General features: G+C 27.1%; 1 protein-coding gene across 1 annotated transcript in view; it reads right to left on the bottom strand.

Annotated features, from left to right (window-relative positions):
- Positions 1-19,843, bottom strand: part of LOC123305123 (protein dachsous) — a 471,584-nt gene that overhangs the window by 30,452 nt on the left and 421,289 nt on the right. The window contains exon 5 of the mRNA XM_044886752.1: positions 19,342-19,783. Coding sequence (XP_044742687.1) covers positions 19,342-19,783 — 442 coding nt within the window. The remainder of the gene's footprint in view (positions 1-19,341; positions 19,784-19,843) is intronic.

Below are 19,843 nucleotides of genomic sequence, written 5' to 3'. Positions count from 1 at the left end.
TGGTAGGGTACACCGAAATTAGGATTTTGGTTTAAGATACACATGTTCGAAAACTCTACCTGTTGGGTTTTTTGGAGTACCTATAGCTTCAATTATTTTTTAGATAGATATAGATAGATAGTTTCGAAAAAATGTTTCGAATATGCTATTTAATAGTTTGAGACAAACAACGAAACTGTTAAAGATATATGTCTAAAATTTGCAAATACAACAAACTGTGAGAGATAGAGCAAAAGTTTAAACAAAAAATATTTTTTTCATAAAAATACCAATTTTTTGACGATGACGTGTTTCTTGTACCAAACTGCTTGTTTCGATGTATCTGATCACTCCACTCGATTATTGACCATTTGTTCAGATACACGCTGTATATTCAATCCAAGACATTGACTGGACTGAACGTAGTTCAAGTGAATTTCTTTGAATGTTTTTAAATAAATCGCAAAACTAAATTTAATTATAAAATGATTAATTAATTTACAAAAAGGTATATTTATAATGAATATCTATGACGTGTATAATATTGTATTTTTTGTTTTGTGTCTAGAAATAGACATTAATATTAATTATTATATATGATCATAATTTGAATTTATTTATTGTCTATATTAAGAATAGTTTTAAGGGGTAATTAATATGATTCTTATGAAAATATTGTAAGCAATAAATGATCAACGATCAATTAATATGAAAATAAATTTCTTTAATTTTCATAAAGTTATTTTATTAAGCTTTTTTAATTTTTATTAAGTTATTTTATTAGGCTTGTTATTTTATTAAGCTTTTAAATACTTTCTTTTTAAAGTGTTGTTAATGGATAAAAATTTGTGGTCTATAATGATCCCTCAGGGTAAAATGCCGGCTGGCTGTTTAACTCTCAGCTTTTGTTGACTTTTAATAATATTATAACACATTTTATAGTCGTATAATAAATTTTAAGGTCAGTTTTTATGACGATATTCAAATATGTCGTTACGGGTAAAATGACCCCCTTTGTATAGACTAAAATGATCCCCCATCATGTAACGGGTCTTGAATGTGTTGATTTAGATGAATTTACTACTGATTTTTGTTTTCATATTAATCTTTGATGTAATGTAAAAGAACAGTTAATGTTTTATGTATTAATTTTTTATGTGATAAAAAATACAAGGAGATAATTTTACCCACTATTCTTATAAGGCCGGTCAAAACGATCCCTTTTGAGAAATATTGAATAGTTCTAAAAATTTAAACTGATCAAAAGCAATTAACATGCCAACATTGTAACATTGAAATAAAGAATTCAAAAATACTTCGACGTTGTACATATGTCGAATAGTTTGGCTATAAATTACATTTTTTCTTAGGAGAGTCATTATAGACCACCTTCCCTTATTATAATTTGGGAAATTTACAAAATACAGCGTGAAATCTTTTATTTGAAAATTATTAGAAAGTTGTAAACAAAATTGTTTTATTTATATTTAAAAGTTTAACCAGAGTGGAATCGAACAAATAGTTTTTAGCCTCCAACTAAAAAGGGGGATGCTTTAAGTTTAACGTGTCTGTGTATCTATGTGCCTACCAGTGGAATCATAGCTTCTAAACGAATGAACCGATTTTGATTTTTGTTTGCGACAAACCGTTTTGCTGCATTAATTTGTGTTGAGTCTAAGCAAGTTTAGTTAATTAATTGGATTCAATAAATTTAGAGCCACAATAACAGTTATATTTCAGTAGAACAAAACAACATTACTTAAGTAAGTACTTAATATGAATAATAATTAGATTTGGGTTTTTTATTTATAAATACTTTAAGTAAGTATATTTTTAATATTTATCTATTTATTGATTCAGTTTTATATAGCGCGAAGTATGTGTTTGGAATGTGTAGAAGTAAATACGTGTGTAATGGATGAAAGATACTATTCTTGGGTTGGTACTGGGTGCTGGTAGTAGTTATTTTATAATATTTGGCGTAATTATTTGATGTTTTGAATCAGTGGCGGATTCGATATAGATATCAAAACTAATATCTGGCAGTTAAAAAGTGGCATATGATTGTGCCAAAAAATGAACCGTATGCTTCAGTGAGTTAATTTTAAAACTAATGAAGCATGAGCTTAAAAGGTAGAGAGGTGGGGATTCATTAGCGGTCTCAAAATTCTTAAAGATATTAGTTTCTTTGCTATTATTTGTAACGAATCTCCTTTCTATCGACTTATAAACCATTTAAATATAATTTTATAAACCATTTTTTTCCAGTTATTGATGACAACTATTTAAAGAGAAATTTTAATATTTCTAAGAAATGGTATAATGGGTGTTGTTGGTATTGGCGCAGGGTAGTTGAAGAGTTTGAGAAAAATTGTTTCTCAAACTGTGCAGTTTTAGTTTTCTGGATGTAATATTTTTTTTCTCAATCCATTTTTTTCTATTACTAAATATACTGATATTTAAATACATTAATACAAACAATTGAAAACATACAATTGACTGAGTTAATTGTTGAAATACCATGTATAGACAGTATTGATTACTCTGTCACATTATACATACATACATGACACACATACATAACTGATATTCGCATATAATACATACTACACAATTTGCGCCTAATATGCGCACTCACGGGTAAACAGTGATGATAAGGAACATTTTTTACTCTTAAACTTTTGTTTACAAGATGGGTCCTACGGACCCAAGACCCAATTGACGTATGCTGCTCATTTACGAACTTGACCTCACTTTTTACGTCCTAAGCACGCTATAAAAATTTCAGTTTGATATCTCTTTTCGTTTTTGAGTAATTGTGATGACAGACGGACAGGCGACAGACAGACAGACAACCGGAAATGAACTAATTAAGTGATTTTATGAACACCTATACCAAAATTTTGTTCATAGCATCAATATTTTTAGGCGTTACAAACTTGAGACTAAACTTAGTATACCTTGATATATTTCATATACATGGTATATAAATTTTTATACGAAATATACTTGCTTTCACCTATGCATCCCTCTTCTTGAATATACGATGTGGAACAACCGAAGTAATATTCAAGTTGGCTTAGAATAATGCAACAGAAATAAAACCGTCAGTGCGATATTGAATAAATCTTTTCTACTTTATCTTAATCGACAATATTTCTTTAAATCTTAAAATAAGAAAAGGATACATACAAACCGGAATTCAGAAAGAAAGTTTTGAATTGAAAAAATATTTCTTTTCCATCAAATGTTGCATGTTGTGCAAAACTGATTCATTATCGATATAAGTAGGTATTAATCGAATCTAGACAAACAGTTATTTAATAAATTGATAAGGAAACATAAATAAATATTAAAAGACTTAATAATGTTCATGATTTTGTATTTACTTGAGTATTAAAAAGTAAATATTTAAAATTAAAATATCAGTATTTCCTTTCGCTTGAAAAACCCAAAAAAAAAATTATTTTAAAATTAAATTTTGAGCTGTACTCAGTGATGATAAGTACAATTTGTAATTCAATATAATAAAGTAAAAGGTACTACTACTATAAAGTCCAGCAACACATCATTGAACATTCGCTAACAAATTCGGTTCTTGCGTAGGTATTATCAAAAACCATGACATTTCTTTCCATTTCGGAAAATTTAGATTTTCTTTTTTATATTCTTTTGTAGTTACTCATTAATTAAATTTCAACTTTCAATTGAAAGTTAGCGTTTGAATATTCAAGTAGATAATTGTTGATAAAATCTATTTCGATGCACGGTGATGCACTTTTGCCAATCTCAAAACTAATATAATAACCTATATTCTTAAATATAATACCTATAGAGAAGTAGAATATTATGTGTATTCCTTCTCTGTGATGACATCAGTAAAAAAAAACTAAAATCAGTAAAAATAAAAGAGAAATATTTTATATACACAAAAACCTTGCTAGGCAACATTCTCAAAGAACGCCCGAGCCGTGCCGCCACTGTCATATATACACCAAAATGTCTTTTCCGTCTCTTACGTCCCGCTTACACTTGGCAATACGCAATATCATTGCTACTATAATATCAGCATCATTATTATTGTTATTACGGTTATTAATAAAAACCAAACTTTAGTGTATGCTTTTTACTTATTTTTATAAAATTTTAGAGTATTTTATTAAATTTTGAAATGGTTTTTTTTTATAAAGAGGATTTTAACATGGTACATTTACTATTGTGGGATAATTACTGAAAATTAGTACTGATCATACGTTAATATACCGATTTTATGCAATAAGTCAGAATTAGCCAGATAGGCTCGCAGACTTTGTAGGTGAACCGATCAGTCAATGCATGAACAACTCTGACTGAAGTCAAGCTTGCCTGGTTGCGGTCTGTCAAGTGAATGTTATGCTTTCTTTAAAAGAGAAGGACTTGATTTTTTACCTGGATTATTTTACCATACGTATAATAGTTGAAATAAGGAAGTGAATATTAATACCGAGTAATTTTTTGTCAGTTTGAAAGGAAAGGCATACCGCAAGCAAAATAAAAGGCATGCAAAATGGGAAAAATTATTTTTTTGATGTTATATGCACATTTCAATACCAAATTTTTCTCGTTTGAGCCCATTCTGAATTAATTTTCAGTTCTATATTAGTCAAAATTGAGGAACCGAAAATGGAGCATATTTATGCAGATATTCCCGCCAGTCTATGTCAGAGCAAGGAGATATTTCAGCTTTTGCTTGATTTATCTGGCTTAAAATTTAAGACAAATACGTATTTTTGATGCTTAAATTATACGCATGAAAATTTAAGCTAAATACATATTCTTGAGCGGTTGTATAATAGAATCATACACCACTAGTATTGTGGGTATATTATGTCAAATACATAATTGTTGTTAACTTAGTAAGTATACAGAATGTTCGATTTACGTCTATGCATATAAATATCACTCTTATGACAGAGTACACAGATCAGCAATGCATCTAAATAAGAGGTATTATAGGTGTCATATGGCATTGCAAATGTATCTTGTATCGTGGCTTATCTGTTGTAGTTCATCTATTCAACAAACAAACTCCCACTCTCCAAGTGTCTTGCAACTATCTCAACGCAAATCGAAGCTTCAACACATGTATATAATAACTCTCACTTAGATGCATTGCTTAACGCATGTATTCTGTCATAGTCGTGATATTTATATGCCTAGATGTAAATCGAACATTATGTATATATAGGTACTAAGTTGCAACCAGTATTCAATATTTCAGTAGTTAGCAAGTGTACAATAAAAATGAAGAAATAATATTATAAAACAATAATAAATATTTAAAAAAAGAAAAGAAAAATAATAATAATAAGCAAGCTCCAACTATTAAAAAAAGAATGGTCTCAAAGAATATTATTGAAGTTCAAAACTGTTTTATATTATATATATGTTCCATATCATTAATTTTGTTACATGATTACAAACAAGTAAGTACTTACGTATTATTATTGACTTTGAACTAAACTTAAGTTCACTCTACTTTATTTTATTAAGTTAAGCAACTACAGTACATATAAAGGTACGAACATAGTTGGGCAGTACCTAACAGTGTCATTTAGAAAATACTTTCGAATAATTTGCAAGCGATTAAAATATTTTTTTTGTACTTAATTATGAATCACTTTGAATCACAGAAGCAGAATCATCTTTACCAATGACGGTGCCTGGACACTTTTGCTGAAGTTATTTGGCAGTAATTAAAGGCTCTATACATCACAGACTCTGCTCGCATACAGATTTATGTTTATTATAGCTATGAAAAAAAATGTTGCTAATTATGCCACGAAAGCTACTATATTTTTTATAAACTGTCAACCTTAGTACTTGTTTGGATTTAAGAGTTACGGCATATGTATCAAGTTTATAAGAAAATATGTCAACCAAACGATGTTTGTTAAAGAGGATCATTTTTATGTTTTTGCGAGAGAGGAAAGCACAGCTGCCTTTGTACTGTAATGTGTTGTTGAGAAAATCTGTACCTAGTTAAAAACATATTTTTTTGTGAGCAGCATCCTAACATTTACCATGGCACAGTACATTCTGGAACACATTTAAAAAAAAAACTACATCGGAAAACATGTAAATTCGAGAGTTGTAAATTATTTTTAACAAATTTTGACTTGCGCTAAATTCATTTTGATCCCTATTAACACTAAATCTATTTGATACAAAATTAAAATCAATAAATCAAATGTTTTCCATGAATTTAACAGCCTTTTATCTTTTATAGTTTAAAAAGCAACCGTGAAAGTCAAAATAATACTTTCTCATAAAAATAAGAATTGGGTGAATAAAAATTTGTACCGTACTTTAAGTTAAAACCGAGATGTGATTTTTTCCCGTTACGATTGAATCCTTTTCGAAGAATAAACAACTTAGAGTATATTTCCGAACCTAATCTGAACATCATAGACCCATCGTTCTGAAGGACACTGTATGTTTTAAGTATTATTTAAAACAATGAAATAAATGCGCGTTTTCGGACATATTCAAGTTCTCTTACACTATTTTAATAGAGAAACAAACATATTTAAAACAATTGATTAAACACAGATTATGCTAAAACTTAAAAAAGCTAGATATATATAGGTATTTCATTTAATAATGATCCTGTTGCATTTTCAGATGATGCATGAGTAAAAACAAAATATAATATTATTATAATAGGTATTCGTACATTTAGTATTGGTCACAAAAAGTAATGAAATAGGGTATTCCACTATTTTTGAAAAAGTACTTCAAAATGTTGATTTTGCTACTAAAAAGTCACCAAAAACTTATTTCGGAAAAATACACACGCTCTCTTGCCAAAAACTTAAATTAAATTTTGAACCTTTTTTAAATTGTCAAAAAATGCGGGCATCCAATTTGATGACGTAATATGGGTATCACTATACGAAATAACACAAATAAGTTTAACAGATATATTCATAGACATCTGATTATAATAAATATAAATACTTACTATCTATGTATACATTATACCCAGCTGTCTACACTGAACTACGCTATGGCATCACAGCAGACCCACGTTTTAGATCAGTTTAAAAATTACGATTTTTAATTTTTAATATTTTTAAAGAAAAATGTGCTTTTATGACTCGAAATCAGAATATTTAAGTATATTTTTACATAAATTTTAACTTTTTTCAAATTTCATGATTTTTTTTGACTAACGATAATACCTTATTATAGTAAAAAAACAACCTATAGTTGCATATACACTATCTAGCGTATAGTTGCATATATTAATTAACAATATGTTGGAGGTGTTTTAATAGAATGAATGACCTTCCAAGATAAGTAATTAAAAAGACATAATATTCGAATTCTTGATACATGTCTGGTGCAAGTATTTAAAACAAATAAACTTATGATTGGTGTGATTATTTTCTCACCCACTCAATAATAATGTTCGTTAAACGTGTAAATACCTACATACACACATAAATATTGCATTTTTTGCAATTTACGTGTGTTCAAGTTATGGTTATTATAACATTTATAGAAGCATATTCAAATAGAATGTACTTAAAGATATACAGGGTGGGGCAGAAAAGTGGACGATTTTGAAAAACTAAAAAGAAACACCATCAATTTTTCCAAATGCAAGTTACGTTTTCCTTTCATATATAGTGTTTTTCGTGTCATTGTTTAATCAAAATAATATTGAATCATTGAAAATGCGGATCTAACAAGAGGAGGCTCACATCCTACTGACAATGCTGTTGTAGTGCCATTACCAACTTGAACATTCTGCATCTACAGAAATGTTTATCTCGAGGTGGACTTCATTTTATTTTAATTAAAACTTATAAGAAATTAAACTAACTTTATTAAATTAACTAATTACTTAAAAAGCTAATACAATTTTCTTAAAAACAAAGATAATTTTCGTACATAATTCTCTTAAATTTTAATTAATATAGTTTGATGTCACAAAAAGATAATTTGGAAAATATGATGAATTATCTTTTTACAGCGTTTTCAAAATCGCACATTTCGGTGTTCCATCCTGTATTAGTAATACAATATTTTATATGTACAATCATACAGCAATCAAAATGCAGTTTGACTTAAATTTAACTCTAAATTAATTTAATATTCAAATCAAATTAAAATTCTTTTAAATCACTTATTTTAAATGAGTTCTATGCACTTATTTTTATCAGTTATATCTATAGCAGAAAACACAATCAAGAAATGCTTGTTTTTGAACTCTAGTGTAATTAAAAGTCAAGGTCTTATGTTTTATTACAATATTCAAAAGAAATTTTTAAACATCACGCAACCCTTAAAGTAAAATCTTTGTCTATTTAATACTATGTCTATTCAATTGGTGGATATGGTAGCAGAGAATTGATCTTTAAGGAAGTCAAACAATTGAGTAGTGTCCATATCAAAGCTTTGACCCATTTTTCAAGTCATATAAAAAATTTGGAGTGCATAAATAGAAATACATATAGTATTTTATACTTCTCAGTGTGTTGTTTGTTCTTTTCCTTGTGTAATAACAGTGGCGCACTTAAGAAATTATCATATCTCATAGTTTACTTAAGTATTAATAATTGTATGGTTTCATAAAGTAATATTAATTATAAATAACATATTTCACTTTTATTACAACAAAAAACATAAACAATACGTATTGTTTACTATAAATGTAAAGACTTATAGAATTATTTAGTTGTGGATTTTTTACGTATTTTTATTTATATAGAACAATCAAATGCAGTAAAATCTTTTTGTTATATTTTATAACTTTAACGATTAGGTGTCAATTTAATATTAGCTTTATTACCGATAAAAATAACATAACTACACTTGCCATCAAAAAAATTGCACTTGAAAAATTCTAATCATTGCGATATTTCAAACAACTGTATCTCCGAGTAAAATAGTTTAATCGGGATCATCTGCAACTTTCTCGAAAGCTTTTATTTTGTAATTTAGTGATGAGCGAGACCAAAACAAAGACTGTATTTTGACTTTCTTCGTTTAACAAATTTATAGTAGTAATGGGTTTAGCATTTGACTTTGGTCTTGTAAATCTTCTTTTGGTCTTGCATATGTAAGACAAAGAGCAAAGTTCAAGCTTAAGTGTGTAAGATAAAGACAGTCAAATTAGTTTTTACTTGTTTTGTTATTGGTACTAATCATTAATGTAAATTTTGAATATGAAACTGAAATTCTTTTTCCACCTCCCACCACTTTATGTAAGAATTTTGAGGCTCAAAAATTATTTTGTACGAAATCCAAAATATGCATGCGTAAGCTCATGTATTTTTTTTTTAGAATATATTTTTGCACATTCTCGTTAGTGCTTTTTGACAATCAAACCAAATTGGACGCTTTTGAGTATCATTTTTTTTTAAACATTTTAATAATGTTGTTTTCTTTGTATTTTCCACAACTTACATTTACAATTTAGAATACACTATTACGGATTCTAATTATAAAATTTTTACTAAATTTCGTACTGTCAAAGCAAACTCAACATTCCAACTTCTTTAAATATTTTAGGGAACTTTTTTAACATATTCGAAAGTCTTGAATTTGATTTCGTAGCTTAACAATCTTGATAAAGAAAACACTTAGTTTTTATTAAAATGTTTAAACTCAAAAAATATCAACGATATATTTTTTTAAATCCCAATTTTGAAGTGAGTTAACATATGCCTCGTTTTTGACGAAAATAAGAGCTTTTCATCTTATATTATTAACTCTAAAACTAACTGAATAAGAATATATTCTAGTTTAAAAATAGCTTAATATAATTAAAATTTTACAAGCATAAAAAATAGCTTTATTAAAATAATAAGCTAGCAGTAATTTTCAATTTTAAAATATATTATTGTAAAAGATGGTGATTATATTTATTTGAAAACAAGTTAGTGTTATTTTTAGTTGTCTTTATTAATATAAATATAAATTAAATAATATTATATGTAAACTGGAATAGTTTGAACATAGGCAGAGGTAAGTATATTAAAAGAATATTTGTAAATAGAGACAATATATTATAAAATAATTGTTATTAATATTCATTTCCTTATTTAATGATAATAATAATACTTTAGTTGAACTTCAAATATACATACATATTCATTTTAAGTGATATTCTAATACCATTATCATAACACTATTATATGAATTAACTCTTTGTTGGTTTCAAAGTGTATCACGTGTATATGATATGTATCATAAAAAGTATACATACCATATACATACCATATATTTTATTTTATATGTATAAAATCTTCAATGAATATAATGATCTTGTCTGATAATCAAATAATCGTTTAATCATTCTAATATTATCATACGTTGTAGGAGCTCAAGAATGAGTACATATATTTTTAACAGATATACAGAATTTTGTCAGGAAATTAGCCCCAAAAATTTAAGATAATTGCAAATTTACAGATATTACGAAGAAATGAAACAAATTTAGAATATCAGAAAATTATCAAGAATTGGAAATGACATGAATTTCGTGATAGCTCAGTAAAATAAATCACAGGCCTTAGATACCGCGGGTAGCTACTCTTAAAATGCTCATGATAACTAAATTGACTGTAAAAAAATTTTGACCTACTCTTGTAAGAGTCAATAATGTTTAATACTTTATATAAATCGCTAAACTAAATTCAATGATCATTTCCTCCATTTCCTCAAGTTTCTTTACGATGTATAAGTAGTAAATGGCCTTGTAAGGTCGATACTCCGCTCTTTTTAAATTTAACATCCGCTATATATATTTTCTGTTATAACAACAGATAAAAGTATATCATATATGTGAGTGCGAAATTTACATAGAGTGCGATCTCTTTAAAAAAGTACGTTACATGAGTGAAATCTTTTCTGGACGTAACCAATATTCAAATTACCATTAAAGGGTTAAAAAACTATAAAAACAAAGATAAAATATAATATGTATATTAAATAGATTTTGTCTTTATTTAATAACAGTGTGATTAGTAAATAATTTATATAATAGATAATACAAAAACTAACATTATGGTAAAAGGGCTGGCAAAGTTTCTAAGAGTAAATTCCAAGGGAGGCGAATTTCGAATATATTTTTTCTTGTTGAGATTAGAGATAACATACGTCTTGCACCTGAAAGCAGTTACGTTAACTTATGCAGGATGAGTATTATTAAAGCATCCGTATTTCTTTGTTGTAAATTAAAATTATAATTAGCGCGATGTTAGTAACGGAAAAAATGTTTGGCAATTATAATTTTATCGCTAAAAGGACATGAAAAAGAAAATTTTTACAGTTTTTTCGGAGATGCATAATAGTAAACGCAGTAAATGTAATCGTTCACTTAATTTCTATAAGAAAAGAAACGCATGAAATCCAGCCCTTTTGAAATCACATTTTCCGTGTGGTTGCCAGCTCCTATACCATTATGTATATCTCTTCTTCTATTAAATAGAAGAGGCTGAAGACTACACACTAACTAATAAGTAGCAACAAGCACCAGTAGCATAGCGGGAAGTTTTAAATTTGTATGATATTTTTGCTTCTGTTCGTTCTAATTCAGATTATATCATTTATATTATTTAGTAGTTATGTGAGAGAATACATTTTATTTTTGTGTTACAATCTTTATTTTCATTTAAAAGGTCATGATTGAGAAAAGAAGCAAGGAGAGAAATAATATATTTGGTATTCTTTATTTTAAAGCTGTATTCTAATTACTAGTTTAATCATAGACTCATTAAGGAGTATGGATGAAAGTGATATTTAATTTGTCATATATATTGTGTTATAATTATAATTTTGAGAATTACATAATCTTATATATTTAAACGAGCAATTCTTGTATATATATATATATATATATATATATATATATATATATATATATATATATATATATATATATATATATATATCAACGATCTTGGAAATGGCTCCAACGATTTTCATGAAAATGAGTATGTAGGGGTTTTTTGGGGGCGATAAGTCGATCTAACAAGGTTTCATTTTAAAAAAACGTCGTTTTATCCGTCTTTTCATGAAAAACTGAAACCGGCAATGCAAATTATAACTCTTCCTGACATCTATTGGTGTATATCGTAGTTAATGAAATACAATGCAAATTATAACTCTTCCTGACATCTATTGGTGTATATCGTAGTTAATGAAATAAAATACCGGGACATTCAAATTGGTATTTGTGTGGAGACATTTAAAACGGTCTTCTATTAGTGATAAAATTTGTGTCTTTTTAAGAATACCGAGCAAAGCTCGGTCATCCAGATATTATTATATTACATAAGAACTAACCTAAAGTTAATAGGATGAGGGTATTGAAATATAAGAGAAGTTCCCAAAGGTATGATTGCATTTTAACTAGAAAGTGTAAAATAACATTTCAGGTTAGCGAGTATGCAATAAAAAAATGATAATTTCAAAATAATAATTTCATACCAAAATATCGGTATTTTCCGTTGAAGAATTCTAATTTACATAGTGTACAATTTATAGTGCAAAATTATTTTTTTAAATACCTACTTCCAAAGTTTTAATTTTAAGCGTGGCAAAGCGATAATAAAGTGAACAATTACCACTTTTTACACTAGTTGTGTAAACTACTGCTAAGAATAAAAATAATTTATATTTTAATTTTCAAGCGTATTTATTAAAAAAAAAAATTAATTTAAAGTTTAATATAAACAAGTGTAGGTAATTTAGCATTATAGTATTTTTAAAAACTTATTTTTCCCAACGCTTCCACCACCTACCATTTCGTGGTAAATGACTGTTAATGAAATGAAAAAATCACATTGAAATTAGTCTGCTATGATCCTGTAGACATGCAAAGAGACATGGAAGTTTCAGTAATACACGATAAAAAATCACTTATGTAACACATATTTACATAAGAGACTTCAATGCGCGAAGATAATTGAAACCCAATTTAAAAAAAATGCTTTAATAACATTATTATCAAACAAATTTTGATGGGCATGTTTAATTTTTCGGATAAAGATTGATAGCTCTAACAATGTATAATATATGCTGGAGATAGCCTCAGACAGAAATTCCCGGGTATTTAGTCAAATAACTTTTGAAATCAGTTTTCCGATAATATTTAAATCTATACCACACATAGAAATTTTTTAAACCATTTGATCTCTAATATCTTAGAGACCACAGTTTTCTTTGACCTCTCAATGAAGCATTTTGTACTTAAATTTGGTATAAATATATTTCTAGAATATAATTTGTATAGTTCTATCAAAAGAAAGTGGCACTGAGCAAAAGAGAATGTAGATATGAAGGCGCATACATACATATCTCTTTCGCAGTGTTACTTTGGTTTGATAGAACTCTAGTAACTATACTAAATAAGTTGAATGTATTTAAAAAGAAAATGAAACTGTTGGGTAAGTTTTAAGAATTCATTGACACTAAATAGAAAAAAGAATGTTAGGTACATATGCGTACACCTCTTTACATATGACATGTTTATGATATACAGAATCATCAATACCTGTATTCTATGGATATATTATTTAGATATTTTCTTAAATTGATTTTTCTAATATTACACAAAGTATTTCAAATAGAAATATGTTTATCTATGTTGTATATTTTTATATTTATTTACATAATAAGTGAACCATACAATGTAAATGTCCATTTTGTGAATACCACTCTTAAATATTTTAAATATGTATTAAAATTAAATCAACAAAGTAACTGAACACATATACAGTATGGCCACATTAGAACTCCCTTCATTCAATATCAGTTTTTTAAATTTCCATAATTTCTAAGTCGATAAATCTTAAACGGAAAATATCTTGTGAGTAAGATAATACAAAAAAATTATTTAAAAAAGTATTCGTCGCGAGATCCACGGCAAAGATGTGAAACTTTACTCGCTTTATATTGAAACAAAATTTAATTAAATCATAAATATTTCTAATTGATTATATAGAATGACAACAAACTTTTGTTAAATTTTAATACACGATCGGTATCTGTGAATGGGAAATAGAACTATTGTTAAATTTAAGAACACGAGCTCTACCTGTGAATGGGAAAAGAAATTATTCCAATGCAAATATTTTATTGTATTTATGTATTGTATTTATGCTGTTAACAAAAGAAGGAAGAAGTGGGAGTGGAGGAGAAACCAAACGTAAAATTTGTAACATACCAAACTAATGACGTTACTTTTTTTTACCAATTTACTCTCTGTTATATTATTTTCAGGAGTTTACTTCAAAAATCGTCAATCATTTCAAAAGGAATAATGTAAGAGCTTGTGTAAGAGCTTGTTCTTACATATTAAATGCTGAATGTGGAGAAGAAATAACAACAACCATTTGACGGCTTTAAATCCACTTTTCTAAGGATTATTGGTTGTTTGTGTAACCAAAGTAATATGTACGAGATGGCAACCATGGATCTCATTGATCTTGCATGCGATCAATAAGAAACAAGAATCACCAGCCCGTTACAAAATGACTTTGAACTTGGTGTTCAGAGTATTTTCAAAATTCTTTAATAAGAGATAGAAGCTTTTTCTATATGACTCTGAAGGTCAAAGACAAATTCAATCCAAAGTAAAATCCAACGCAAATTTTGTTTGAATCACTTTTCTGCATCTAACTTATAAGATATTTCTCATTAAAGTACTTATGGGACACACTATTTATATCAAAATTAATAAAGTATAGTTAAAGTACAGTGAATCAAAATTCCTCAGAGCTTTTATGTTATATTTTTTGAAAGCGAAGTCCTTATGGAACACTATTTAAGATAGTAGAATTGTTAATTACCCCACATATATTTGATATTTTTGATTAAAAGTGACCAGGTGTACTTTTGGAACATATTTTTGAAATTAACGAAATCATGGTTCATCGGATCGAAAAACTTTTTTTTGCTATATTTTTCGAATATGCTCGTAATGAGACACACTTCATTTACGTTATTAGAGAAAGACAGGCGATCACGTTCAGAATAATAAAAAATCTTTGCACAACTACATGAATCATATTTAATAATCAACACTCTGTACTTAAGCTTCTTCATCTCCTTATGTGCCTTTCTTTCCATTTAAAAAAACAAAAATAAAAAAGCCGCCATCAAATACCTACATAGGTACATCTATACATGTGGCAGAGTTATACATAAATATTTAGTGGTAGTATGTGATATTGGTAATAAAATTCCCTAGAATTTAAACTGGACAAACATCGGTACATTAGCGCAGTACTGCCAAAATAAACAAAAATTAATATACACATAAATATATGGTGGTATATAAATGATGGTAACCTCTATCTGCCTACAATATAACATTATATTGATTACTTTACCAACAGCTCTTGTTTTACAAGTTATACCATAAACTTCCAAATACGATATATCTTCAACAACCAAACGCGGAAGTTATCCTTTATTAGAATAGCTTAAGGTGGATCGGAAACTTAGACAATGTTTAGATAAAAATCTGATTTTTTGACATGTTATTAATTGCTAAGTGTTATTAATGCTTAACATAATTTTTTGAAAAAAATTGACGAAGTTTTTGTGTAATTAATTATTTAAAAGCGAACTTTTAACATGTAATCTACAGTCAATGTTAGCTAAAAACGTATATTTTAAATAATCTCGTTGAACTTTCTATAGATAAAAAGAAAAACTATTATTTTTATAAATCATTTTTGGTAGATTAAGTTTCAATTAAAAAAAAACTATTTTGGCGAAGGGTTATATTATTATCTTAATACAAAGAATATTTATTTATAATTATAACCAGAAGTAAAATTGAGCTAGCGATAGAGAGGTAGCATTATTAAATGAGAAAATAAGCAATAGGATAAACTCCCTTCGTAACCGATCAACCTTAAGTCAGGTATGATTAAAGATTTTGAAGTAATTTTGAGTATATGGATAAAGACACTGTTCGAAAACATGTGGGAAGGTGATGAAAATTATGCAAAGTTTAGTTCAGATAAACAAACTTTAATTTTGAAATAAGGTTCCGGAAAGCGTGTCCCGAAACTAAATTCAATTAAAAAATAATTCAAAAATTGTAAAATAATTCAATTGTAATCACATTGTAGCTTATATTAGTTTTTAAGTTTAATTTGGCACCAGGTGATTAAAAGGTTGGTAAATCGAATTTTAGTTTCTGGTGTTTGTAACATTAACATTAACATTATAAGTTAAACAAATGGGTGCCAATAGATCTAAACCTTAACAATGTTAATGGCCGAATTGGAACAATTATTACGTTGGACAGCCGAGGGAGTCCTGGTTAAATTAGGGCTAAAATGGTTTCACTACTATGTTACGTCAAATGTCTTTCTTTTGATATTCTAATTGTTTGATTTACTCCGTTACAGCAATATACATACATATGTCTAGTAGAATTTATATGTATGTCTATGGAATTGAATGATTTTTGATAGTTGAAGAAGTACATTACCCATCTTCCATTCTAAAATGATTTTTTTATTTTTATTATTTCTTATATTTATTTTGGGTTTCTTTTTTAAAAAACATTAATACAGAGACTGTTACTTTACTGTGTTAATTTTTATTTTCAATTTAAAAAGAATTTTTATTGATATTTGCGTGTATTTCAGAAGCTTTGTTTGGGTATATTTTTTAATGCTCACACAGCACACAACAGTTCACATATTATTATATAAAAATACTACGTTTCGTTTTTTTTATGTAATAAATTATGGTTAAAAAAATTGTTTTTAATATTCAAATTAAATTTGACATTAACTTTTTTGTATAAAATTTCGTCTCTTTGCTTAAATATTATACATAAATGAATAAAATATATTTTTGGGTTTTAATGAGGGATCAACATGTCATTAGTCTTCATTATTTTTTTAGTACTCATTTTATATTTCTAAAAAAGAAAAAGAAATTGACTAATGCGGTGAGAATATTTTTTGGGATTCTATAAGAGGTTAATTTAAGGTTATTCGGCTATTTATATATAATAAATTAAAAGATTTCGAAACAATTGATATTCAAATCTCTGCAGAAAATTGAGCATTTGGGATTCCCCTACGAAAAAGTTTGCTACATATTATAAAATTCATAATTTAATTTTGTAACTCTAGTAAAAAAACCAGAGTTATAGATAAGTTTGAAAAGTCTTTGTTTGTCAATTTATGTTACTATCGAATGCATCGTTCCCTAAAGAATGACCAGATTATAAGCGTTCGATCGTAGCCACATTTTCATTTGAAATTTAAATTCTGTTAAAATTTATATTATAGCTTGAAATCTGTAGTATTTCTCTTAATCTTAGAATGATTTATTCAGGTAAAATTCAATACAAGACATCATTTAAGTTAATACAAATTATTGAAAAACTATTATCACAAAACTATCTTTTAATATTCTTAAAGCTATAAAAAAATTTTGAATTTTTTAATTTTCGGCTGAGAAAAAATTGAACGTAACCGTCATTTCGGATACTATCGATTATTTGTATTTGAAGGCAAGCAATCGGGATTTTCAATTTTAATAAGTCTTCAAGTGTGTTTTAGATGCCTCTGAGATCTGAAACTTTTTATTATCGATTGTATTAATCATTCATTTTAATTTTAGTATATAAATTTATGGATCTTCAGAACACTTTTTTAGTAAATGCTAGTTTATGATAGGAATTTTTCCAGTTTGTTAAACTCTTACTGCAATGGTAAAGGAGTGTATTCTTTTTCAGTTTTTACTATTAATTGATGAAATAGTAGCTATTTTTGGTATTTTATTGTTATACATTTTTAGGAAGCTTATAATCAGAATTATTACAACGTAACCTCCTCTTAAGTAAGACTTTTTTTTAATTTTAAAATTATTCGTAAAGTTCAACTGTAAAAACTTTGGATTGTATATAAAATACTGGTATTGATATTATGTATGAATTATTTAATCTTAATGTGTTTTTCTCTAGAAGTCAATGACTACTACAGTTATATCTGAACCATTTTAAATCAAATAATACATGTAAAAATAATAACTTATATACAAATAAATTTACAAAATATGGAAACAATTTTTAAAGTTTGTTTACATCACAGTCAAATTTTGTTTAATTATTTAATATAATTTTTTTTATCTTTATAATAAATGTAGATATAAAGTATATGAATTTAAGTGTAAAATAAATATCAAAGAAAGACAGAAAAAAATATATATTAAAATCCCGAAAGGAAAACAATAGAATCCACCTTTTTATTTTTAACCAAAAATTTATATTTACTTAATAGATTATAACTTAAATATTAATTTTGATGTGTCTCTATTTACTTATTTAAGTTCAAATAGTACCCCATAAAAATATTTGGTAGGATGAACAAAAATTATGTCATAAAGGGTTCCTAAATATTTTTATTTGTATGTTCTACACCAAATTTTTACTTTTTTAGTGAGTAGATAAAAGTCTCTATGGGCTCAAAATCTCAAAAGCACATATGTGGGATTGTGAGGAAGTCATTGTTCAAACATGGGCAATAATGCGAGACTTCGAGGACTTAAGTGTGATGTATTTTTCTCTTAAAAAGTAATTGGATATTTTTCATTATATTTTTAAATGCCTATGCCTATCTAAAAATATTCAATCCCTATAAAATTGAAAGCTTAGTATCTCCGTAAAGTGTAAAATCATGCAAAAAAAATGTAATCTCTGACCGATTTGTCAGACCTAGTGAAAGGTAAAGGCCCTAATTTTCAATTCCATGAATAATAAAGTTCAAAAAATAAATTTTTTTCATTTAATGTTCAAACGATAAATTTTATATTTGTATTAAATTTCCATGAAATCAAAGTGCAAAACTAAAAACAAAATTTCCCTTCCAAAATATACTTCCGCTGCCGTAAAAATTTTGTCGCCTGTAATAAATGCACCGAATATATTTGAGGGAAAATTAAAAAGTAATTTTTTTTTCAGTAAATAAAAAGAAAAAAACTTTTCAATTTATTGGGGAATATTATTTTGTACGTTGACTTTCCCTCGGCTTACTTTCTAATTCTCTTAAATGTCGTGATGAAAATCAGATTATTTAAACGCACACTGACTATGCTTAAAAATTGTACATTAAAAATATTTATCCAAGTTTTTGGCTACAGAACCTAAGTAAATACACATATGATGTCGGTAACAATAAAAGCCTCTATATGGATGTGGTACATTTACCAAAATATTATAAAAATAAATAAATTAAAAATTAAAAAAAAAAAGTTCCCATATAAAATAAATATGTAACCAGCACACAAAAAAATATCCAAATCACAAAAAAAAAAAAAGAATCAACCACTTACCAGTAACCGAGTTTACTTGAAAACTTGTATTACTTGGAATTAAAGTGAATCGTATCACCGCATTCATTCCCATATCAGCATCCGTTGCTGTTAATGTACCAACATATGCACCTCGACGTAGATTTTCTTCAATTTGAAATTCATATTTGTCACGTAAAAATTTTGGATCATTATCATTTGCATCCAGCACAATGATTATAACATGTGTGGTAGCTGTTAATGATGGTGTACCATTATCCATTGCAGCGATTGTTAAATCATAGCGATCACGTGTCTCACGATCTAAATTATCTTTTAAATATAGTAGACCACTATTTGGAAATATACCAAATAAATCATTATCATGAATGTATTGATTCGTTGTTGTATTTTCTATAATTAAACGATATGTTAAACGTGCATTGTTACCGGTATCCAAATCAACTGCCGTTACTTGTAAAATCTGCAACAAGAATAAAATTTATATTCAATATTTATTTTATAGGAAAGTTCATAAAATATA

This window comes from Chrysoperla carnea, chromosome 1 (assembly GCF_905475395.1).
Source record: "Chrysoperla carnea chromosome 1, inChrCarn1.1, whole genome shotgun sequence".
Lineage (NCBI taxonomy): Eukaryota > Metazoa > Arthropoda > Insecta > Neuroptera > Chrysopidae > Chrysoperla > Chrysoperla carnea.
The sequence above is the reverse complement of the archived record's forward strand: the minus strand, read 5'-3'. Positions and strand labels throughout refer to the sequence as shown.